Source organism: Oncorhynchus mykiss, chromosome 15 (genome assembly GCF_057628025.1).
Source record: "Oncorhynchus mykiss isolate SJ-2025 chromosome 15, ASM5762802v1, whole genome shotgun sequence".
Lineage (NCBI taxonomy): Eukaryota > Metazoa > Chordata > Actinopteri > Salmoniformes > Salmonidae > Oncorhynchus > Oncorhynchus mykiss.
Window position 1 is genome coordinate 17,874,195 of NC_143036.1, and position 25,758 is coordinate 17,899,952.

The window sequence follows — 25,758 nt, forward strand, 5'->3', positions numbered from 1 at the left end:
ACAGCCCAATCAGCTCTGTTAGGTTGAGTAAAATGGTCACCATGATCTCATTTGTGTCTGGAAGTAGCTGGCAAACTAGCCAATGTTAGCCATTTAGCTTGGGTGCTTGACTGCAGTTGTGAGGTCAGAACGTTTGGATCAACCCTACTCATCACCCAGAGCATCCAGTGTGCGCTCTAAACGCTCTGCGTGAAACGCTCTGAATTTACAAACTGACAATCTGACAGCACAGTTTTAGTCACCGACTTCTGGATAACATGAAAACAACCTATGATGAATCGGTGTAGACAAAGAAGGGCTCTCCAGTAGTAGTACCAAAACATTCAAAGGCCATTTTCTCAAAAGTGAGTTTACAAGTTTATCAACTTTCAAAGCAGAATTACTTTTCCATTGTTCCTCAACTGTATTGTATGATATACAATTTTGTAGCTCTGAGTCTATACTGTTATCCAATTAAAAAAATAAAAAAAAATACAATTTAAAATGTTGCTATCTAAGACCGATTTTTGAGCTGGTCATTCACAGGCTACACGTGGGCCATTTATATATCAACTTTCACAGGGAATACTTTATTACTTGAATATTGCCAAATGCATAAGTAACAAATATTGAGCCTATTTAATGCAACCCTTGCTGTTAATAGATCTCAAAGCAGCATGCAACTGACCAAAAGGTTTGGAAATGTATACTTTTGCATCCAAAGCTTTAACATATCTGAAGTGCAATTGCACTGTTTAGCTCAAATCTGAAGGCTGGGGGGCATCTAGGACATACTGCAGATTGCTCAAATGTCCTAATGATTATGATCACACTTCCTCAATTCAAATATGGTGACAGTTTGGTATGGTTTAGAAACTTGGAACCAAGCTTGAGTTATCAGTGTGGCCATATCACCTGGACATGTTGAAATACTGTGTCTTCACGCCCAGAATAAAAAATCTTCAGGCTTCTGGCATAACTGTCAATTTATTGGGAAGAAATAAAGAGTTGCAGTTTGGAAAAAAACTAATCCCGACCGACTCGTCCTCTGGAATAACGGACATTGTGGAGTAATACTTAAATAACCAACGTTCTCTAGTAATGATAGTCACGTGCAAATAGGTCTTTGGTCACGTGATGCATACATGCGATGCATACATGTTTCACGTTAAGAGCGCAAGGGTTAAGGGAATAGGGATTTCAAATGAGGGATTTCTGTAACAGAACTTCTCTGCTTCAGCAACATTGCCGGCACGATAAACACTTTGATGTTCTCTGGTGGTCGCTGCAGCAGGAAGGAGAGAGTGAGACAACGGGTGCTAGTCAGTCACTAGCTGTGTTATTTTTATTTCTTTTTTGACCAGCGCAGCAGGTCTGAGCTTGGCCCGGCACAATCCAACCAATTGCTGGTCGGACTCCCTCTGGTAATTTGTGTGTCTTAAGGAGAAGTTTATCTTTATTCATATGTTTAACACTTGTATCGTTTATCAATGTTTATGATTAATATTTCTGTAATTTGATGTGGCTCTCTGCACTTTCACCAGATGTTTGTTTTGAGACCATGCATTTCTGAATATAACGCGCCAAAATAAACTGAGATTTTTGGATATAAATATGAACTTTATCGAACTAAACATGCATGTATTGTGTAACATGAAGTCCTATGAGTGCCATCTGATGAAGATCATTAAAGGTTAGTGATGACAGACTCTTGTGAGCCCTCTCCTTGGCTGGAAAAAGACTATGGTTTTCTACGAGTAGGTGCTGACCTAACATAATCACATGGTGTGCTTTCGCAGTAAAGCCTTTTTGAAATTGGACACTGTGGTTGGATTTACAAGAAGTTTCTTTAAAATGGTGTATAACACTTGTATGTTTTAAGGAATTTTAATCATGGGATTTCTGTTTTGAATTTGGCGCCCTGCAATTTCACTGGCTGTTGGCGAGGTGGGACGCTAGCGAATAATAGTAGAGAGATTTATTTGAGCTTTTATTTCTTTCATCGCATTCCCAGTGGGTCAGGTGTTTACATACTCAATTAGTATTTGGTAGCATTGCCTTTAAATTGTTTAACTTCTTGGTGACGGGGCAGTATTTTCACGTCTGGATGAAATGCATGGCCAAATTCAACTGCCTGCTACTCATCCCCAGAAGATAAGATAAGCATATTATTAGTAGTTTTGGATAGAAAACACTCTGAACCTTCTAAAACTGTTTGAATCATGTCTATAACAGAACTTATAACCGAGTATAACATAACTTATTTAGCAGGCAGTTTTGAGATCTTTTCTAGTCACGTTGAGCAAATTGGAACCAGTGTTTTTCTGGATCAAACACGCCAAATAAATGGACATTTTGGATATATATCGACGGAGCATTTGTGATGTTTATGGGACATATCGGAGTGCCAACAAAAGCATGAATTATATTTTCATTTCTGCGTTTTGTGTCGCGTTTTGTGTCGCTTTTCTCTCTTTGTTTAGTGCTATTGGAGGTGCTATTGTTTGCTTTCGCCGAAAAGCCTTTTTGAAACCTGACATGTTGGCTGGATTCACAATTAGTGGCTGGATTCACAATTAGTGTAGCTTTAATTTGGTATCTTGCAATTTAATTTAATTTAATGAAAGTTAGATTTTTATAGTAATTTATTTGAATTTGGGGCTCTGCATTTTCCCTGGCTTTTGGCCAGGTGGGACGCTATCTATACTATCTTGTCTCATCGCTACAACTCCCGTACGGGCTCGGGAGAGACGAAGGTTGAAAGTCATGCGTCCTCCGATACACAACCCAGCCAGCCGTACTGCTTCTTAACACAGCGCATCCAACCCGGAAGCCAGCCGCACCAATGTGTCGGAGGCCGTGCACCCGGTCTTGGTTAGCCACAGGAGCCACAGGAGTCGCTGGTGCGCGATGAGACAAGGACATCCCTACCGACCAAGCCCTCCCTAACCTGGACGACGCTAGGCCAATTGTGCGTCGCCCCACGGACCTCCCGGTCGCGGCCGGTTACGACAGAGCCTGGGCGCGAACCCAGGGACTCTCATGCGCTGCAGTACAGCGCCCTTAACCACTGCGCCACCCGGGAGGCCCTGACTTTGTTCTCCTTAAACCATTTTCCCACAACTTTGGAAGTATGCTTCGTCCATTTGGAAGACCCATTTGCGATCAAGCTTCAACTTCCTGACTGATGTCTTGAGATGTTGCTTCAATATATCCACATAATTTTATTTTCTCATGATGCCATCTATTTTGTGAAGTGCACCAGCCCCTCCTGCAGCAAAGAACCCCCACAACATGATGCTGCCACCCCGTGCTTCACGGTTGGGATGGTGTTCTTCGGCTTGCAAGCCTCCCCCTTTTTCCTCCAAGCAGAACAATGGTCATTATGGCCAAACAGTTCTATTTTTGTTTCATCAGACCAGAGGACATTTCTCCAAAAATAATGATCTTTGTCCCCATGTGCAGTTGCAAACCGTAGTCTGGCTTTTATATGGCGGTTTTGGAGCAGTGGCTTCTTCCTTGCAGAGTGGCCTTTCAAGCTATGTCGATATAGGACTAGTTTTACTGTGGATATAGATACTTTTGCACCCGTTTCCTCCAGCATCTTCATAAGGTCCTTTTGCTGCTGTTCTGGGATTGATTTGCACTTTTCGCACCAAAGTACGTTCATCTCTAGGAGACAGAACGTGCCTCCTTCCTGAGCGATATGACCGCTGCGTGGTCCCATGGTGTTTGTACAGATGAACGTGGTATCTTCAGGTGTATGGAAATTGTTCCCAAGGATGAAGCAGACTTGTGGAGGTCTACCATTTTTTTTTTTTTTAGGTCTTGGCTGATTTCTTTTGATTTCCCCATGATGTCAAGCAAAGAGGCACTGAGATTGAAGGTAGGCCTTGAAATACATCCACAGGTACACCTCCAAATGATGTAAATTAGCTGATCAGAAGCTTCTAAAGCCATGACATCATTTTCTGGAATTTTCCAAGCTTTTTAAAGGCACAGTCAACTTAGTGTATATAACTTCTGACCCACTGGAATTGTGATACAGTGAATTATAGTGAAATCTGTCTGTAAACAATTGTTGTAAAAATTACTGCTGTCATGCCAGTAGATGTCCTAACCGACATGCCAAAACTATAGTTTGTTAATAAGAAATGTGTGGAGTAGTTGAAAAACTAGTTTTAATAACTCCAACCTAAGTGTACGTAAACTTCCGACTTCAACTGTAATTGACAGAGTAAAAAGAGAGATGCCTGTACAGAAGGAACTGTATGGCAAATCAATTCACTTTTTGTCCTGAATATAAAGTATTATGGTTGGGGCAAGTGAAACACATTACCGAGTACCACTATCCATATTTTCAAGCATGGTGGTGGCTGCATCATGTTAATGGTATGCTTGTGATTTGTTTTGGGGAATTCTTTTCAGGATAAAGAAGAAACGGAATGGAGCTAAGCACAGGCAAAATCCTAAAGGGAATACCTGGTTGTCTACTTTCCCCCACACACAGGGAGATAAATTCACCTTTCAGCAGGACAAAAACCTAAATGACAAGGCCAGTTACTGGAGTTGCTTATCAAGAAGACGGTGAATGTTCCTGAGCGGCCGAGTTACAGTTTTGACTTAAATCTACTTGGAGATCTATGGCAAGACCTGAGAATGGTTGTCTAGCAATGATCAACAACCAATTTGACAGAGCTTGAAGAAGTCGAGCGCTGCGGGAAAGACTTGAAATAGAGGAACAAATGAGCGAGGACAAAGAGCATACAATGTCTCAGTCAAATTCTGATGCCTAGCTCCATGGACATGAAAGGTGATTTGTATCAGAACTGTTTGTTCTTCTATGATCAGAAGGAGAATTATGACATCGCTACAGGTTTAGATAAAAAAAAAAAAGACCTGCATGTGAGATTGGCAACACTGCCTAGTGTTATTGGAAGAGTGGCATATGCTTCCGTGTCTCCTAGATCTGGGGGAAGAGGACAGAAAATATTCAAAGAAAAACCTTGACGGTTTGCAAAGGCATTTTGAACTTACCTGTAATGTGATTTATGAAAGATTGCTTTTTAACACATGAGATCAAACTCAAGCAGAGACGTGGTCAATATGTTTTGAGGTTGCGTCAATGGTCGTATTCATGTGATTTCGGGTCATTGAGAGACAAAATGATTGGCTGTAAAGATAAAAGCAAGTATGCTGCATGAACCACAACTTACACTCTGAATAAAGCCATAGATATATGCAGAGCAAGTGAACAGACACAGACCCAATTAAAAAAGATGAACACTGTCCCTGAATCTGTCAATTGTGCCACTCAGAACAAATACAGAGACCGTGTCGATAGAAAATGGAAACATAATTCATACTAAAGAAGGGTCCACATACTGTGGATCAACACACGCAAGAGCGAAATACCCAGCATATGGGGTTAAATGCAAATTCTGTGGGAAAAAAAGTGTACAGACAGACAAAGTAAGCCTGTCAATCTGCTAGAACAGGATACATGCAGTGATCAAAATGATGATGAAGAAGCGGACATGCTATACATGACAGATGTTAATTCTGTTCAAAGTCGCAAAGATAAATGGTTTACTAACTTAAAGCTTACCCCACTGACATGTGAGAACTGCGATTATGAACCAAGCAGTAGTATCAAATGCCAGTTAGAGAGTGGCTCAACTGTCAATATACTCAGCTCCAGAGACTTTATGCTAGTAATGCAGGATGGAGATGCAAAGCCTCAACCAAGCAAGGCAAGGCTAAGGCTGTACAATGGCTCGATTATTACACCAGTAGTGGAGTGTGAACTACAAGCCAATCATGATGGGGAAATGTGCTAAAGTTCCAAGTGGTGAAAACCTTCCAAAAGTGCCTCCTTTCAGCAGAAATGTATGAAAAGCTAAAGTTGCTACAGCTCAACCACCAACATGTCATTCATCACGTCAGCACTAAAGAAAAACAAAAGGTCCCATCAGGCTCGTAAATCTGAGGCAATACTGAAACTGTTTGAGGACATTTTTGAAGGGATGGGGGCTCTGCCAGTGAGCTTCGCCTAGTGGTGGTTGAGTCTGTTAGACCAGTTCAACAGCTTCCCGGCAGAACCCCTATTCCACTGAAGGAAAAGATTCTGAAGGCTGTTGATTCAATGGAGGAACAGGATGTCATTACGAAGGTCACCAAACCTACTAAGTGGATAAGCAACATGGTTGTGGTGGAAAAACCTGGAAAAAAAGAGTCTACCTTGATCCAAGTGCCCAGAACAAAGCCTTGTGTAGGGCACATTACCAAATGCCTGCCATTGAAGAGATACTGCCTAGCCTGGCAAACGCAAAGATATTTTCGGTTATGGATTCAAAAAATGGGTACGGTCATTTATGTTTGGATGAAGATAGTTACCTCACCACATTTTGGACCCCCAATACCGGTGGACAAGGTTACCTTTTGGAGTGAAACCTGCTGCAGAGGAATATCAGTGAAGGCAACATGATGCACTTCAGGGACTACCAAGAATAAGCGTCATAGCTGATGACATCCTGGTATACGGCTGTGGACCATGACCACAACCTGACTTGGCTCTTACAAAGAGCAAGTGAGAAGAATCTGAATAAAGACAAAGTCAAGCTCAGGCTCACAAGTATTAAATACATTGGACATCTTTTGACAGCTGAAGGTCTGAAGCCAGACCCCAAGAAGGTGGAGGCAGTACAGCAAATGCCGCCATCTACAGATGCAAAAGTAGTGCACCGATTGCTTGGTTTTGTAAATTACTCAGCCAAATTCCTACCTCATCTGTCTGACGTATGTGACCATTGTGTCAGCTGACCAATAAAGATGTGCTATTGGTATGGCTTCCTCAACATGATGATGCATTGGAGCAAATCAAGAAGTTTGTAAGCAACCAACCAATACTTATGTACTATGACCTCCCTGAAGAAGTGACCCTACAATGTGATGCAAGTGACAAAGGCCTAGGGGCAGTGCTCTTGCAGAAGGGGCAGCCATTGCATTTGCTTCAAGGACGTTGACACCCATGGAGCAAGGATATGCCCAAATTGAAAAGGAGTGCCTAGCCATAGTGTTCTCCTGTGACAGTTTTGATCAATACCTTCATGATCGGGACTTTATCACGGTGCACACTGATCACAAGCCGCTTGAGGTTATCTTAAAAAAAGAATCTGACTGCATTGAAGCGACTTCAAAGGATGATGCTTCAACGTTATCAACTACAGGTACTATACAAGAAAGGAATATAACTTCACATTGCAGATTTCTTGTCTAGAGCAGCACTACCAACAACTAGTCACCTGCAATATCGGACAAATGAGACCGTGTATGCTCTACAGGCTGAGGTTGATGTTTTGATCAGTAGCATGGTTCACATCTCCCCACAGACACGGGATGCTATTAAAGCTCATTCAGCAGAGGACAATAGTTCTTGAATGCGTCAGTCTTTTATCCTAAGAGGCTGGCCGGACACAAGAAAGAGTAGGGACTACTGGACATAGAGGCACACTCACAATGCAGGAAGAGGTTGTCAACAAAGGCGACAGGGTGGTAGTGCCAGAAACTTGACGCCCAATGATTCTCTCTCGTATCCATGCAGGGCACTCTGGTCGAAGCCAGTCTTAAGAAAAGCCAGAGGCTCAGTATTCTGGTCCAACATGACCCAAGAAATTAAACATTTTGTGGCTGTGTGCCACATATATAAGCAAGAGGTCGACCGATTATGATTTTTCGACGCCGATACCGATTATTATAATGACAATTGCAACAATACTGAATGAACATTGAACACTTTTTTCAAACTTAATATAATACATATGGGCTTTTGGATGGGTGTTCTTAAGGTGATTCCACAGGTTGGTGGTATTTTAAATCTTACATTTTTATCACAAATAAGACACCTTGCTTTCCCTGGTGCCAATTCCATGTAATAGTCCCACACTGGTTCTCTGCTTTTCTCTGCCATCTGTAAAATACACACACAGCTCTGAAGTGACAATGATACCGAAGAGTCTGCTTATGAGACAAATACTCTCAACTGTTTGAATAAAAATAGTGTAAGTTACCTGTGATGCATGTTGAAAACAATAATGGACATGGTAAGAATTGACTACCAAAGTTCTAGCAAAATCTGAAAAGCGGTTCCTTCATTCATTTATTCCATAGGATATTTTCAGATTCACTTAAAATAAGGTCTGTGTTTCCTGTAGGCTTACACCAGCTTGACAATTTTATAGCTGTGTAGATATCCATAGGACAAGGTAACTGATCAATATTGGCTAAATATAAGCGAAGATAATTTTTTTTGTAGAGGGGATTTATGAAAATATTTTGACAAACGTTACCTTATCCTAGTGAGATTTACAGGGGTATCAAAACGCAGAGGCGGTTTAAGCCTGCACAAAACACAGACCTTATTTGAAGTAGATCAAGACATTCTCTATTGAAGACATGATCGGTAAAATAACAAAGGAACCCCTTTCAAGTTCAGCCGCAAGTTATTACAGGAATTATAACGCGTCGACTATTTCTCTCTAAACCATATACCTTTGGCTATTATGAGCCTGCTGCTGCCTACCACCCCTCAGTCAGACTGCTCTATCAAATATCAAATCATAGACTTAACTACAATAAACACACAGCAATATGAGCCTTAGGTCAAATCCGGAAACTGTCACCTCAAACAAAACATTTATTCCGTTCCGTATTTTATCTAACGGGTGGCATCCATGAGTCTAAATATTCCTGTTACATTGCACAACCTTCAATGTTATGTCATAATTACGTAAAATCCTGGGAAATTAGTTCGCAAAGAGCCAGGTGGCCCAAACTGGTGAGAGGTGACAATTTCACCTGGTTAATATTGTGAAATTATAATATTATAATATAATATTATAATATTGAATAAAAACAATTAAAAAGCTGCAAAATCGGCGTCCAAAAATACAGATTTCCGATTGCTATGAAAACTTGAAATCGGCCCTAATTAATCGGCTGACCTCTAATATAAGCTAGTTCTAAATGAAAAGGAAGATGTTAAGATAAGTGCCCCACTGGCTTGGCATTATTCACATCATCTAAGATATATAAACAGGTGCATTATGAATGTCTGATTAGGATGTTGTGACCTGTAACATGTTATATCTGAGTAAAAGATTATGTTTGAACTTTACCAAACTCTCTGACGTTAGTTATTCACGTACACACAAAAACACATAGTATTGGATAGAAAATATTACTGAAAGCCCACAATCCTAAGGTTATTTTTTCCCCCGTCACTTGATTTGGTATAAAGCTGAGGGATGATGCTGGAGAAATGTAACCACGCTCAAATTCAGGAGCTATGGATGCAACTGACAGTCAGTAATGATTGGGTACGACAGCTGTACTAAGCTAATGAGGTATTTCTAAGGTATTTATTTTCATGCAGCTTATTTGAAATTGCCATTGGACAACTGGGAATATCCCATATTGTGCCTTTTTAAATGGCTTGATGCTACTTAGTGCTATTGAGAACTTGGGACAGCTTGGTTGGCCTAGTCAAAATATCACCTGGCTGATTATGGACCGTAAATCATGGCTGGTGTTCAAATGATGTCATCGCTGACTTCCTGGAAAATGTGCGTGTGGATGACACTGCTCCTTTCCTGTTTTCCCATTAGCATTCTTCTATACATACAGTGTAATGTATATGCGCTGTTGTATGGTGTTACAGCTGTTATGTGATCTGTCTGCCACTTCCTAGAGGCTCTGTTCCAGGTAGTCCTTGTTTTTCTTCACAAGGTGTGTATGTGTGGACATGGATCGTGGGCGCGAAACAAATACACACTCACACCGAGGCGATCTTAATATGTCCCAGATGGGGAATAAACAACGTATCCTTGAATAACAATGATTTATAGGGCTCAATCTATATCGGAATTATTGCCTTGACCTTTTGCAACTCATACCTTTCTTTTTATGTCAGAAACCAAGCTTGGTCATTTCTATCTAGAAGAACCCTTTTTCAGAGGAAATTGCTACATTTTTCTGCAAAGATTTCGCTTCCCTCTTCCTCATAGCTCCTATCTTTTTCTGAAGGAAATCTTAGACTCCACTCTGCTTGTCCCTAGACTCCACTCTGCTTGTCCCTAGACTCCACTCTGCTTGTCCCTAGACTCCACTCTGCTTGTCCCTAGACTCCACTCTGCTTGTCCCTAGACTCCACTCTGCTTGTCCCTAGACTCCACTCTGCTTGTCCCTAGACTCCACTCTGCTTGTCCCTAGACTCCACTCTGCTTGTCCCTAGACTCCACTCTGCTTGTCCCTAGACTCCACTCTGCTTGTCCCTAGACTCCACTCTGCTTGTCCCTAGACTCCACTCTGCTTATGTCACTGAAGTGTGTCTCTGTGTGCCAGGCTTTTTAAATATATTTTTTTACAAAGACTGCAAGAGCTTAGAGGTACCTCCTTGAGACTGCTTACATAACCTAATGGCTGCTGCGTCTGTTCATTTCTCCTGTTGTGGCAATGCCCAAGGGGTCTGGGCAGTGAATCACCAAAACTGTTACCTGACTGTCTAAATGGCTGGCATGGTTTTTTCAGAACAGCTGTCAATCATGAGGGTGCTTACAAATAGCTTTGACAGAGATGCTTATTTGCAATATGGACACAATGGCTCCATATCATTTTGAAAGTTATTTCAGAGCATTGGTATTTCTTAAATGTTATTGGTGGCATAGAATTGTGTCAGCAGTGAAATAGGGGTGGAAGGCAGTTGGTTGATGGTTATCAATGAATGTGATTTAAGAAAGCCCCAAATACACCAGACTAGGAACCCTGGTTCTTCCTGGGTCTGCTGTTACTGCATTGTGTAAGGGGCTTAATACACATTCAATATCTTGGCCTTACGGATGTATCAATACAATAGCCACATTACATTTGGCCCCTTTCGTGGTCAGACCTAGTCGCCATTGATGTTACCCTAAAATAACCTCCATGCCTCTGTGTCGCAGTAGTGCACAATAGTTTTTTTTTGTGGTTGCCAGATCTCAACCCCAAAGCTCAACCTAGTTTTTGTGCTGGAGTTTAAACAAAAATCCTAGGAGTACTTATTTGCAACATGGCTCTTGCGGGTAATGAATAGGTTGAAGGTAAATTGAATTTGGTTGTGAGGAGGGAATGTCCTGTGAGTCCGCATATCAAAGGTTTCTAGCCCCTAGCATTGCGCTTTGTTTTGAATCTGGTTTAAACAATTGCTTGTAAAAGCTTGGAAGTGTAAAAACTGAGAGGAAATGGTTAAATGGCATGCTGGGAAACGGCTATGGAGAAGGGGGTGTGCCCCATCCCAGCCAGTTAATCCATGCCGGGATTTCGCCACTGCCTTACGAGCTGGAACTACTTGCAACAACAGCTTTTCTTTTTTTCTTCTCCCTCTCTCTGTCCAACACTACCTGCTCCGTTTCTCACTGTGGTAGAATTGTGGCTTTAAGTTTCTGGATGTATGTTAAAAAAACAAACAAACAAAAAACAAACACAAATGACCTTCAAATTCATATTTTTGTGACTGTCTGCTTCTGTTCGATACCACCTGCTTTTGAGTGGTGCAAATGTAAAATGTGCATGGATTTGGAATTAACAAGAGTAGCACTTTGATTGGTCCTCTATTGGTATTTCTGTTGGGGAGGCTCTTTATATGAACCAGTACATTTTCATTTTTAGTGGAATCTAAGACTAACGGTAGCCTAAACTTAGAAAAATGGGGGGTGGGCTCTGTTTATGTGAACCAGTAACAATGAATTTGAATGATTAGCTATCCACATCGACGTGACCACAGTGGAGAAGGTGGAAAGCTGGAAAGTACCTCTGTGTACAGGTCACTGACAATCTCAAATGGTCCACCAACACATACAGTGTAGTGAAGAAGGTGCAACAGCGCCTCTTCAACCTCAGGGGCCTGAAGAAATTCAGCTTGGCCCTTAAGACCCTCAAACTTTTACAGATGCACAATTGAGAACACCCAGTCGGGGGTGTATCACCACCTGGTACGGCAACTGGAGCACTGCAACCGCAGGGCACTCCAGAGGCTGGTGCAGTCAGCCCAACGCATCACTGGGGGCACACTGCCTGCCCTCCAGGACACCTACAGCACCCGATGTCAAAAGAAGGCCAAAAGGATCAATTAAGGACATCAACCACCCGAGCCACGGCCTGTTCACCCCGCTATCATCCAGAAGGCGAGGACAGTACAGGTGCATCAAAACCATTTTCAGACTGTTAAATAGCCATCACTATCGCAGGCAACCTTAACAATGGAACTCTAGGCACTTTAATTAATATATATATATATATATATATATATACTGTATTCTACTTTTAGATTTGTGAATTGTTATATGCTACTGCACTGTTGGTGCTAGGAACACAAGCATTCCGCTACACCCACATAACATCTGCTAAATATGTGAATGTGACCAATAAAATGTTATTTATTGGAGTTAAGTTGGCTGATGACGACGATAAGCATACTGTAAGACTGTAACATGACAGTTTTCCAAGAGTTTCTCCTGGGCCATATGACCAATGGATGCTACACCGGTTCCCTTAGCCTGGGCCATGTCTTTAGGACCGTCCTCATCCCTTCTTCTCTCTGACTAGCAGGTGGTTAGAAAAAGGGTTTTGTTCAAAAGTTTTGCACAAAATGGAAAATTATCTTTCGTTGCTCTTGGCATTGAAAAGAGAAATGCCAAGAGCCTTATTTAGGATTGTCACTGCTGTTTTTCTGTGCGAGTGGCACCTTTTCATCTCCGACTGGACTGCAGCATGTGAAAGGATCTGCCTTTTCTGCTTTCGGGTTACACATTAGCCCACATTTCATCATTTGTTTACCTCTGTGATGCACGGGAGTTAGGACAGGTACATGTAAAATCCATTTAGGTGCCCCCACTTGGCAAAACCCATGGATTCTGGGAAGTGGGAAGTCACATAGCCATGATGCATGTATTATGCAGTGCCTGCATACCAGTAAGCATCACTGTACTTCTGTTTTTCTTCTTGTTTGTTTAGAGGTCTCTCGTGGGGTTGGGCATTGTTTGGCTTCATGCATGGATTAACCAATGAATCCTAAGAGGTTTTTTGAGAGGCTTTTCACTTATTTACTTATCAGTCTTATTATCAGTCACTTGACACTAGAACATTAATTGTCTGGAGGTTGCATATATTGAGGGTCCTTGCATTCTTTTTGCAAACATGGGCCACTTGACATTGTTGGTGTTCGACCACTGTTCCACCGTTAACTTAAACTGTCCAATTGGAAATCCCTCAAGTGTGATCCATTCTATGGGCAGCCGCAGCTATTGCTAAACTAGGTACCCTAGAAAACCTTCCCTTCCTCATATCGTTTCCTTAATGATGAAAAGGTCTGGTCTGGCTTCCACCTATCAAGTCCTTTTACTTCATCTGTTGAGGACACAGATTTGGAGACAACCAGTGCCTAAAATGAACACCCGCCAACTGTCAGATTTTTCCGTTGGCGGGTAAAATGTCTATTTCACCAGCCACAGTGCGAGCATTTCACTCGCATTTGTGCTGCAGTAGCTGTTTTCTAAGTATTTCTGCCATTTTGTTTCATAGCTACAAATCTTATGTAGCCTATCCCACCTCGCGCAGCAACACTGACTGGCTGGGGGCTGTGTGCACGTGCTGAGTGAAAGATACATTTTTAGAAGCGCTGCGCACAGGTATAAAAGTTGGTCTAATTTACTTGAAACTAAAGTATACTGAAGTGAGACTTCATCCTAGTGTTTCTTGGCTATTTGCATTGTTTTGTTCACAAGCAAGTTTGTTTTTCCAATTTTTGAGTTTCAACTGCTAGGGAAGAGAAGACAACACGGCTACTGGTCAGATTAGCCAGACTCAATCTCACAGGTACAAACATGAGTCTTTTTCCCACGGTAATCTCCCACTCTTAAAGGGGCAGGTGAAATTAGTCTCATCTGTGGTATTTTGTTTAAATGACTCTGGTCTAGTAATACATTTATTGTTTTAGAAACATTTATAAAGCATCTCAACTAACTTAACTAAATCTACCTGCCAGAGTGGTTGATGGACCAAAAAGGTAGTTTCAAGCCTTTGAGACAACCGAGAATGTTGTGCAGTGGCCATCAGTCATTTTGGAGAAGTTGTAGAATTGGTGTTTGAGGTTGGCATGAATTTCTAATAAGTAAAACCAGTACCTTGCAGTGCAGGCTAGATGAAACATGCTGAACAGTGGATTAGGCTACTAGTTACTATGCTTGGTGTGGAAAGGAGAGGAATCAGTCTGGCCAGACCAGTTGACCTGGATTAAACCTGTTCCAGGACACAATGGCCTTGCATTTTCAATGATGTTGGTCATTGATCAGAGTACTGGGATTCGGTTGCCGATGGCAGCGTCAATAGCGGTGTCCGTCTCCATCCCAGAAACCCAACCCTGGTTACCTGATGCCTCAGCCCCTGACCTCGCCACCGCATTGTGCAAGGTGGAATAGGCCGCAAAGCCTCAGTTGTTTGCAGTGGAAACCCAATATTTCCCACTACAAACTTTGTGTTTGGTTGGTTTGCTTTCGAGGCCGCTAGTCCTTGCTTTTGCCGTCCAAAGAGTTTTGGCTTTGAAACAGCTTATTGCATTGCTGGAATATTTTTTTTGTCCCCAACTGAACACAAACCCAGGAAGTGTCTTCCTTTTGATGTGTATATTCCGCTTTCTGATTCTGCTCTTGCTTTATGGGGGTTAGGCTGCTTCAGAAGAACCTAATGTTATTTGGACCAGCTCAGTCATAGTGTTCTGAACCAATCTACATCTAGGCTAGTCCATCCTAAAGCAGAGGTGTCAAAATAATTTCACGGAGGCCCGAGTGTCTGCAGATTTTTGGTGTTTCCTTTCAATTAAGACCTAGACAACAAGGTGAGGGTTTTTAATGAGGGTTTTCCCCCAATTTCGTGGTATCCAGTTAGTCTTGTTTCATCGCTGCCACTACCGTATGGGCTCGGGTAAGGCAAAGGTCGAAAGCCATGCATCCTCTGAAACACAACCCAACAAAGCCGCAGTGCTTCTTGACACAATGCCAACTTAAACCGGAATCCAGCCGCATCAATGTGTCGGTGGAAACACCATACACCTGGCGACCTTGTCAGCATGCACTGCGCCAGCCCGCCACAGAAGTCGCTAGTGCGCGATGGGACGAGGACATCCCTGCCGGCTAAACCCTCCCCTAACCCGGACGATGCTGGGCCTGTTGCGACAGAGCTTGGACTCGAACCCAGAATCTCTAGTGGCACAGCTAGCATTGTGATGAAGTGCCTTGGACCACTGCGCCACTCGGGAGACCCTGGTGAGGAGTTCTTTACTTATTATTTATCTTAATTCAACAATCAAGTACAAATGTCGAGTAAACCTGCAGAGTTAAGACGCGTGATCTAAAGGAGAAGGCCCTTTTGGTCCGGGTTGCAGGCTTTGAGTTAAGAGAGCCACATTGGTAAGTACTCTGAATAGCACCTCTTTGTTCTTGTGTAGCACAGAGAAAGAGAGGGAGCGATCGAGAGCCAGAAAGTGCCAGAGCTTTTTAGAAGCTACATTTGCACAGATCCACTACGCATGAGCTGTTCTAGATAGTCCAGCCAAGTTTTCAGAGCTAGACAGAGGTGTGTTTTTCTCCCTCCAGCTTTCTCTCTTGCCCTAGTTGTCTGCCCAGTCCTATCCCTCTTTCTCCACTCCAGGGGCTTGTTTTGGATGCCCTGGTTTGGTGCCCTGGTTTCCATTGCATGTTCGGTCTGCTACCACCACAGGGTTCATGACTTTGCTTTTGCTTGGTAAAGGGAACTGATATGAGCACCAATCCTCTCTCTCCCAGTTCATGTGGGAATCATGTAGAAAATGATTTCAAGTGTCACATTTTTTTCAATGTTATTTAGAGTTTTTCTGTAGAATGAGCCCTTCACAATATCACCAGCAGCTGAGCTGTAAGCCGCAGGTGGAGCGGTGCGTCCCATTTGGCTGCTCTCGCTGCAACACCAGTGTTGACAGTGTTGGTTAGGCCTATTACAGACCGGGGAGGGAAGGGAAGTGGTGAGCTATGGACTCCAGTGCTCCAGAGAGAAGTGAACAGAAACAAACCTTGGTCCACCACACTCTAACAAATGTTACTGAAAAAAACATGGAGGGAGCTTTCGCTCAAGTTCAATTTTGAGATTAATTTAGTGTCCACAGGTTTAAAGGGCTTAAAAATAGAAGAAAAATAATAATAATATATATATACTAGTACCAGTCAAAAGTTAGGGCACCTACTCATTGAAGATTATTACTATTTTCTACATTGTAGAATAATAGTGAAGACATTAAAACTATGACATAACATATGGAATCATGTCGTAACCAAGGAAGGGTTTAACAAATCAAAACATATATATTTTTGATTCTTCAAAGTAGCCATACTTTGCCTTAACAGCTTTGCACACTCTTGGCATTCTCTCAGCCAGCTTCATGATGAATGCTTTTCCAACAATCTTGAAGGAGTTCCCACATACGCTGAGCACTTGTTGGCTGCTTTTCCTTCACTCTGTGGTCCAACTCATCCCAAAACCATCTTAATTGGGTTGAGGTCGGGTGATTGTGGAGGGTAGGTCATCTGATGCAGCACTCATCACTCTCATTCTTGATCAAATAGCCCTTATACAGCCTGGAGGAGTGTTGGGTCATTGTCCTGTTGAAAATCAAATGATAGTCCCACTAAGCGCAAACCAGATGGGATGGGGTGGGGTATCGCTGCAGAATGCTTTGGTAGCCATGCTGGTTAAGTGTGCCTTGAATTCTAATTAAATCACTGACTCACATGTCCCCAGCAAATCACCATCACACCACCACCTCCATACTTCACGGTGGAAACCACACATGCAGAGGTCATCCGTTCACCTACGCTGCATCTTACAATCATACAAAGGTTGGAACAAAAAAACTCAAATTTGGACTCATCAGACCAAAGGACAGATTTCCATCAGTCTAATGTCCATTGTGTTTCTTGGCCCAAGCAAGTCTCTTCCTTATTGATGTCCTTTAGTAGTGGTCTCTTTGCAGCAATTTGACTATGAAGGCCTGATTTCAGTGTCCTGTGAACAGTTGTCTGTTACTTGTTTGTTACAGCAGACAAATCATTACAAACAGTAACCAGCCAAGTAGAAGAGTTACACAAGTCAGAAATAGAGATAAAATGAATCCCTTACCTTTGATGATCTTCATATGGTGACACTCAGAAGACATTCATTTATTCAAAAAATGTTCCTTTTGTTCGATTAGTCTCTCTCTTATATCCGAAAACCTCAGTTTTGTTCGTGTTTTCTTCTGTAATCCACAGGCTCAAACGCAGTCACAACAGGCAGACAAAAAAATTCAAATTGTATCCGTGAAGTTCATAGAAACATGTCAAACAATAATTATATTCAATCCTCAGGTTGTTTTTAGCCTAACTAATCTATAATATTTCAACCGGACAATAACGTCGTCAATATAAAAGGTAAACAAGAAAGGCACTCTCTCTGGTCGCACGCATGAAAAAGCTCTGTGACACGGCAGGGTCCACTCATTCAGACTGCTAAATTTCTAGACTGTTGACATCTAGTGGAATGCATAGGAACTGCAATTTGAGTCTTCAGTCAATGGATACTGTAATGGCATTGAATAGAAAAAAAGAAAAATTCTACTTCCTGAATGGATTTTTCTAAGGTTTTTGCCTGCCAAATCCGTTCTGTTATACTCAGACATTATTTGAACAGTTTTGAAAACTTTAGAGTTTTCTATCCAAATCTACTAATTATATGCATATCCTATCTTCTGGGCCTGAGTAGAAAGCTGTTTAATTTGGGCATGCTTTTCATCCAAAATTCCAAATGCTGCCTCCTACCCTAGAGAAGTTTACCTTTCTAGCGCAGGGGAACCCCTCGACAACATTCCGCTGAAAAGGCAGTGTGCGAAATTCAAAAATATTTTTTTGAAATATGTAACTTTCACACATTAACAAGTCCAATACAGCAAATGAAAGAAACTTCTTGTTAATCTACCCATCGTGTCCTATTTCAAACATGCTTTACAGCGAAAGCACAACATATGTCATAGCCAAGTCGAAAAAACACACAGCCATTTTTCCAGCCAAAGATGGGAGTCACAAAAAGCAGAAATATAGATAAAATTAATCACTTACCTTTGATAATCTTCATCAGATGACACTCATAGGACATCATGGTACACAATACATGTATGTTTTGTTCGATAATGTGCATATTTATATCCAAAAATCTCAGTTTAGATACTAGTGTTATTCACAGAATTAAAGATAGACTTCTCCTTAATGCAACCGCTGTGTCAGATTTCAACTTTTTTTTTACGGAAAAAGCATAAACTGAGTACGGCGCTCAGAACCCAAAACAGGAATATTCGCCATTTTGGAATCAACAAAGTTAGAACCAAGACTATAAATATTAACTCACCTTTGATGATCTTCATCAGAAGGCACTCCCAGGAATCCCAGTTCGACAATAAATGACTGATTTGTTCCATAAAGTTCCATAATTTATGTCCAAATAGCCACTTGTTGTTAGCGTGTTCAGCACAGTAATCCGTCATGAGGCGCAGGCACTTCATCCAGACAAAAACTCAAAAAGTTCCGTTACAGTCCTTTAGAAACATGTCAAAAGATGAATGGAATCAATCTTTAGGATGTTTTTAACATAAAACATCAATAATGTTCCAACCGGAGAATTCCTTTGTCTTCAGAAAAGCACTGGGACGAGAGGTAACTCTGTCGGGAGCGCACGTCATGAGACCAAGGCTCTCTGCCAGACCACTGACTCAAATAGCTCTTATGAGCCCCTCCTTTATAGTAGAATCCTCAAACCAGTTTCTAAAGACAGTTGACATCTAGTGGAAGCCGTAGGAAGTGCAACTTTATCCATATCTCATTGTGTATTTGGTAGGCCAAGCTTTGAAAAACTACAAACCTCAGATGTCCCACTTCCTGGTTGGATTTTTCTCAGGTTTTCGCCTGCCATATGAGTTCTGTTATACTCAGACATCATTCAGACAGTTTTAGAAACGTCAGTGTTTTCTATCCAATACTAATACTACTATGCATATATTAGCATCTGGGACAGAGTAGGAGGCAGTTCACTCTGGGCACGCTATTCATCCAAAAGTGAAAATGCTGCCCCCTATCCCAAAAAGGTTAAGAAGGAAAGAAATTTCACACATTCACTTTTAACAAGGCACACCTGTTAACCTTTCTGATCTCCCCATCCCGGATCCGGGATCGTGAATACAGACTCAAGCTCATTACCATAACGCAACGTTAACTATTCATGAAAATCGCAAATGAAATGAAATAAATATGCCATCTCTCAAGCTTAGCCTTTTGTAAACAACACTGTCATCTCAGATTTTCAAAATATGCTTCTCAACCATAGGAAAACAATCATTTGTGTAAAAGTAGCTAGCTAGCGTAGCATTTAGCGTTAGCATTAGCGTTAGCATCCAGCACGCAACATTTCAACAAAAACATAAAAGCCTTCAAATAAAATAATTTACCTTTTGAAGAACTTCTGATGTTTTCAATGAGGAGACTCTCAGTTAGATAGCAGATGCTCAGTTTTTCCAAAAAGATTCCTTGTGTATTAGAAATAGCTCCGTTTTGTACATCACATTTGGCTACCAAAAAAACCCGAAAATTCAGTCCTCAAAACGCGAACTTTTTTCCAAATTAACTCCATAATATCGACTGAAAACATGGCAAACGTTGTTTAGAATCAATCCTCAAGGTGTTTTTCACATATCTCTTCGATGATATATCGTTCGTGGAAGTGTGCTTTCTCTCCTGAATCCCAGGAGAAAATGCCCGCACCTGAAGATTACGCACAAATTTAGACAAAGGACACCGGGCGGACCCCTGGAAAATGTAGTCTCTTATGGCCAATCTTCCAATGATATGCCTACAAATACGTCACAATGCTGCCGACATCTTGGGGAAACGGCAGAAGGTCTAAGCTTATTCCTGTCGCATTCACAGCCATATAAGGAGACATTAGAAAACAGAGCTTCAGAAATTCTGCTAATTTCCTGTTTGACGTATCATCTTGGTTTCGCCTGTAGAATGAGTTCTGGGGCACTTACAGACAAAATCTTTGCAGATTCTGAATATCCATAGTCGAGCATCTTTTCGTGACAAAATATCGCGCTTAATACGGGAACGTTTTTTATCCAAAAATGAAATAGCGCCCCTAGAGATGCAACTGGTTAATTGAAATGCATTCCAGGTGACTACCTTATGAAGCTGGTTGAGAGAATGCCAAGGGTGTGCAAAGTTGTCATCAAGGCAAAGGGTTACTTTGATGAATCTCAAATACAAAATACATTTTGATTTGTTAAATTTGAGATTCTTCAACTTAGCCACCCTTATGGGCTGTTCCTCTTGCAATAAAGCTCAGCTATGAGGTTGAGATCGAAGGCTGTTTACCTGTTGTTGATGCCTGTATTACTGTTCATACTACTTCAAAAGGCAGCTCCTCAGTTTGTGAGGCAGACCTAAGTAACAATGTTGCTCCTCCTTGAGCAGAGCCTGAAAGGCAGATCAGATCAGTGACTGTTTCCTCTCCCTGTGTGTCCCAGGGGACGTAGCAGAGGCCGAGCCCAGGTTGAGGATGAGGACAGCATGGACGGGACGGAGACCGCCGAAGCAGAGAACATGCAGGATATGGGTGAGTTGACTGTCTCTGTCGTCATGGAAAGGTTTGTGTGTGTGTGTGTGTACATGGATGTATCAGTGTGCCTCTTTGTGTGTGCTTTCATGCGTGTTCCTCTTTTAATATTTGTGTGCTGTTGTCTTCATACATGTGTGCTTGTTTAGGCTGCCGTCACTAATAGGTTGGGGTTTTGGTTGTTGCACGACTGCTGTCCCCGCGATGCAGACCCGCTGCCCCCGCGATGCAGGCCCGCTGCCCCCGCGATGCAGGCCCGCTGCCCCCGCGATGCAGGCCCGCTGCCCCCGCGATGCAGGCCCGCTGCCCCCTCGATGCAGGCCCGCTGCCCCCTCAATGTAGGCCCGCTGCCCCCTCGATGCAGGCCCGCTGCCCCCTCGATGCAGGCCCGCTGCCCCCTCGATGCAGACCCGCTGCCCCCGCGATGCAGACCCGCTGCCCCCGCGATGCAGACCCGCTGCCCCCGCGATGCAGACCCGCTGCCCCCGCGATGCAGACCCGCTGCCCCCGCGATGCAGACCCGCTGCCCCCGCGATGCAGACCCGCTGCCCCCGCGATGCAGACCCGCTGCCCCCGCGATGCAGACCCGCTGCCCCCGCGATGCAGACCCGCTGCCCCCGCGATGCAGACCCGCTGCCCCCGCGATATAGACCCGCTGCCTCCTCAATGCCTGTAGACCAGGTATTCCCAAACTGGGGTACGCGCAATGTCATCGGGGTACACCAAATAAAAATGTGATTCAATAATACTAATCTTCACATTTTCATAGTACATTTATATTTTCCATCGGGGCTATACATTTGGGTGTTTTTCTCTCTTGCTTGAGTAGCCTTGTTTCACTGCAAAAAATTAAATTAAACCGTCTAGAGTTCAGCGAAATAACACAATGTCAAATACAGGTAGCCTAGTCAAATAATTAACATCCAATCACATTAACCGCTACTCTCTCGTGGAAAACCTTCACTCTTGCGCAGACATTTAGAAACAAAACATGACAATTTGAAAAATAAGCCACAGGAGTTTTTTGAGCAGTAAGACATGTATAAAAGCAACAGAAACCATTAATTAGAAGGGGCTAGAAGCATCTTATATGGTGAGCTACTGAGTGGCTAGGGCAGGCAAGCCCCATACTATTGTGGAGGACTTAATTCTTCCTGCTGCCACAGATATGGCTGGGACAATGCTTTACAGACAAAAAAAACTGACGCATCAGTGACATGGCAGGAGATATTTTTAAACAATTACTACTTTGCATACAAGCCAGTGAATTATATGTGTTACAGCTGGATCAGTCAACAGACGTGGGGGGCCTGGCACAGCTCCTGGTATATGTCCGTTACATTTATGGGGGGGTCAATTAAGGAAGACATTCTCTTCTGCAAAACACTGGAAACCAGGACAACATGAGAGGATATTTTAAAAGTACTGGACAGCTTTTTGACATCAAATGGACTTTGGTGGTCAAGATGTGTTGGTATCTGTACTGATGTTGCAATAGCCATGATGGAGACATAGTGGATTGGTAACGCGCGAGCAAGTAGTGGCTCTCGACGCCATTTGGGTGCACTGCAGCATCCCCCGAGAGGCTCTTGCTGCCAAGGGAAAGCCTGACAGCTTGAAAGACATTTTGGACACTTCAGTGAAAATGGTTAACTTTGTTAAAGCAAGGCCCCTGAACTCTTGTGTGTTTTCTGCATTTTGCAATGATATGGGCAGCGACCATGTAATGCTTTTACAACATAGAGAAGTGCGCTGGTTATCAATGGGCAAAGTATTGACATGTTTTTTACAATATTGAGAGACAAGCTTAAAGTTTTCTTTACTGACAATAATTTTCACTTGTCTGACCGCTTGCATGATGAGTTTCTCACACAACTGGCCTATCTGGGTGATATTTCTTCTCGCCTGAATGATCTGAATCTAGGATTACAGGGACTCCAACTATATTCAATGTTAAAATTATGTGTGTGGCAGGCTTACAATGATGGCAATAACACGATATTTGAGAGTGCGCTGACCCTTGTGCTAGAGGAGGTACACAGCTGGAGGTTGAATGTTTGAAGGGGTACGGGACTATAAAACGTTTGGAAACCACTGCTGTAGACTATATCCTTCAAGTTGTCTGTAGAGAGGCAATCTACCAGTCTTGTTGCATGTTGCACCACCCTCCCCCATGTCTTTTTGAGGTATCCGTTGCTAAATGGTAGATGACTAAAGGCCGGTTCATACTTTGTATTTCCACAGAGCCAAAATGTAGGCTTAATCACTGGCTCGTTATGGGATGTTTACAAAGCCATCTGCAGCTGCTGCTTGCAGGGGTCTCGCCGGCCCACCGTGCACTTCCCCAAACATTTCTAACCCGATAGCTCTGTGGATGCAACTTCGTTAAGGCAGAACATCCTTGGAAAACAAGGTGGCATTCGGAGAATGCATTATGTAAATCAACTGCCAGAGGGCTGGCTAATATTTGCGATAGAACATGGTCAACTCCCCTGTTGGTGGTGGTGTTGGTTCGCGTTTCGCTGCTGGCATTTTGTTGACCTGTAAATGACTTCACAAGCTTGGCAAATGCCACACAAAGGAGAGAAATAAAGTCTAAATAATTTTAACTGCTTTTGTGCTGCTGTCACAGGGTGCCTCAAGTGTAAAGTAGTTTCCTTTCTCCTCCATGATCACTAGGTTTAAAGCCTATTCAAACCTTTCACCTGTTTGTGGTTATGACAGATGGGGGAGGAAGAAATTAGTTGTATTGAGACCCATGCCTAGTTATGGTAATTTGCCTAGTTTTCCCCAATGCACGATGAGATCAAGGCTTCACACCAGCAAAAGTCAATAGCATCACTTGATCTGTTCCTCTTCAAAAATGTGCTGCCAACCCTTACCAGTGCACGAACACACACAGTCCCCACCCCTTACAAAAGCCTCTTGCCGGACCGGAGATTAATTTCCTAGCTATTAATTACACTCCAGGGCTTTTGCCGTGGGATTTTCCTAGGTGGAATGCTTTAAGAAAATGCCCCCCCATATACTTAGGCAGAGTCAGTGTCAAAAGGGAAAATCAGGTCCCTGTTCTACTTGTACCCCACCTAGTTGTCTCCCTTCGGCCAATATTCTGATGCATATTCTGGGCAATCTTGTTTGTATTCCCTATTAGTTATGAAGAATGCTACCAAAGACCAGGGTTTGCTTTTGCTCCAAGAATGGCGTTTTGTGTCTTAACAATACAGAAATAAAGATGCAGTGTGTACGCTTCAGTGCTTTTGCGAGCTACAACAAGGATATATTATTTTATCCCCCCATTTCCAGAGTGAAGGAATGTTGTCACTCGGAAAGAGAAAAAAAAAAGCAAAGTTCCTTATCACTCTTTAATGAGTGGTTGAGAATCACGTCCGGGTCAACGGTTCAAAATAACGCATTTTCGGCTTTTCAAGTGGTGCAGCGGAGTGAATGATTTATGAAAGTATTGTGAATGCCTGACTGAGGGTTTTGGATGCCCTACTGTTTCAGGACTTAATTTAACCCTATAAAAAAATATAAACAACTAATAAGGAAATAGATCAGAATCTGTGGGTTGTATTTCATTAGCTCTCTCTGGGAAGTCTGCCAGGTCAGACTTGAGAAGGTCTGCTCCACGCTGAGACTAGGGCTTTATCAATGCTCTTATTGATATTGCTAAGGGGTTTTATCCAAGAGGGAATCTAACCATTTTGAGTTTCTCATAATTACAATTATATATTAGACTACTCATTCTGGACAGTGTGTCCTTCCAGAACAATTGCAGATCTTAATTCTTTTGATTTCACATATCTCATATGTATTTCTCCTGATGTTATAATTTTAAAGGAAATGTAAAACCCAGAATTACAGTAACTAGCCTAACCACAAGATCAAGGTGTTTAATAACTGTTAGATGTTGTATGGTTTTTATAATTGTTTTTCTACCAATCAGCAAATGCTAAAAATGGGACTGCATTCTGCAGTCTGCTCCCGTGTGGTTTATTAGTGACAATGTTTTGACCACTTCATCAACCTTATCCCTAATAACCCACATGGGAGCATAGATGGCAGTGTGTGGAGTTATCATTTGCCTAACATTAGCTGATATCCAGCACCTGCTCAAAGGCATTGGATGTGCATATGTTCTCTTTCTCGTATAGAAACCAAAAATCTAAATAGAATTAACAGTGTAAGTTACTAGCCGAGGTATCGAACTGATTCCCAGAAAGCAAACAAATGTTGCCAATAAATGTAATTGGTCTGTCCCATTGATGTAACATTTCTAAACTCTAAATTATTTGGCCAGCTATTATTTCCCCTGAACTCCTGTGTAGGCAACTCTTCAGGAAAAGAGTGCCACATTTTTGTCGCTTTAAAGGTCAAGGTAAAGGTCACGTCATCTCTTTTTGCCCGGACGCGTTGTGACATTTTCGGCAATGCTTTTGTGATTTTCAGATGAATTGACTGGAGTTCACAGCCCTTCTCCTACTGAAAGGGTTGCTAGAGCTCAAAGCATTCACTAAGCCCACACAATCTCAGTGTTGCTTTTAGTAACACTAGAATAAAGTTTGCAGGGTAATGTTCATTTTAGGCATGCAATGGAAAATGTTTTAATGTTTTGCAACAGAAAAATGAAAATGAGCACTTATTTTGAGTCTATATTATAAGTCCAGGTAGTCACCCTGTTTCAGTGAGTTTTACTCATTTTGGTGGTTAACTTCATTAGGATAGGGGGCAGCATTTTCACTTTTGGATGAAAAGCATGCCCAGAGTAAACTACTTGCTACTCAGTACCAGATGCTAATATATGCATATTATTAGTAGTAATGAATAGAAAACACTGACGTTTCCTAAACTGTTTGAATGATGTCTATGAGTATAACAGAACTCATATGGCAGGCAAAAATCCAACCAGGAAGTGGGAAATCTGAGGTTTGTAGTTTTTCAACTCAGCCCCTATTGAAGATAGTGGGATATTTGTCACCTTGCACTTCCTACGGCTTCCACTAGATGTCAACAGTCTTT

At 42.3% G+C, this 25,758-nt stretch overlaps 1 protein-coding gene across 16 annotated transcripts in view; it reads left to right on the top strand.

The window, feature by feature from the left end:
* Window positions 1–25,758, top strand: part of LOC110490933 (histone-lysine N-methyltransferase 2C) — a 231,504-nt gene that overhangs the window by 17,525 nt on the left and 188,221 nt on the right. For all 16 annotated transcript variants that reach the window (XM_090199401.1, XM_090199404.1, XM_090199405.1 and 13 more), the window contains exon 3: window positions 20,648–20,736. In XM_090199401.1, coding sequence (XP_090055527.1) covers window positions 20,648–20,736 — 89 coding nt within the window. The remainder of the gene's footprint in view (window positions 1–20,647; window positions 20,737–25,758) is intronic.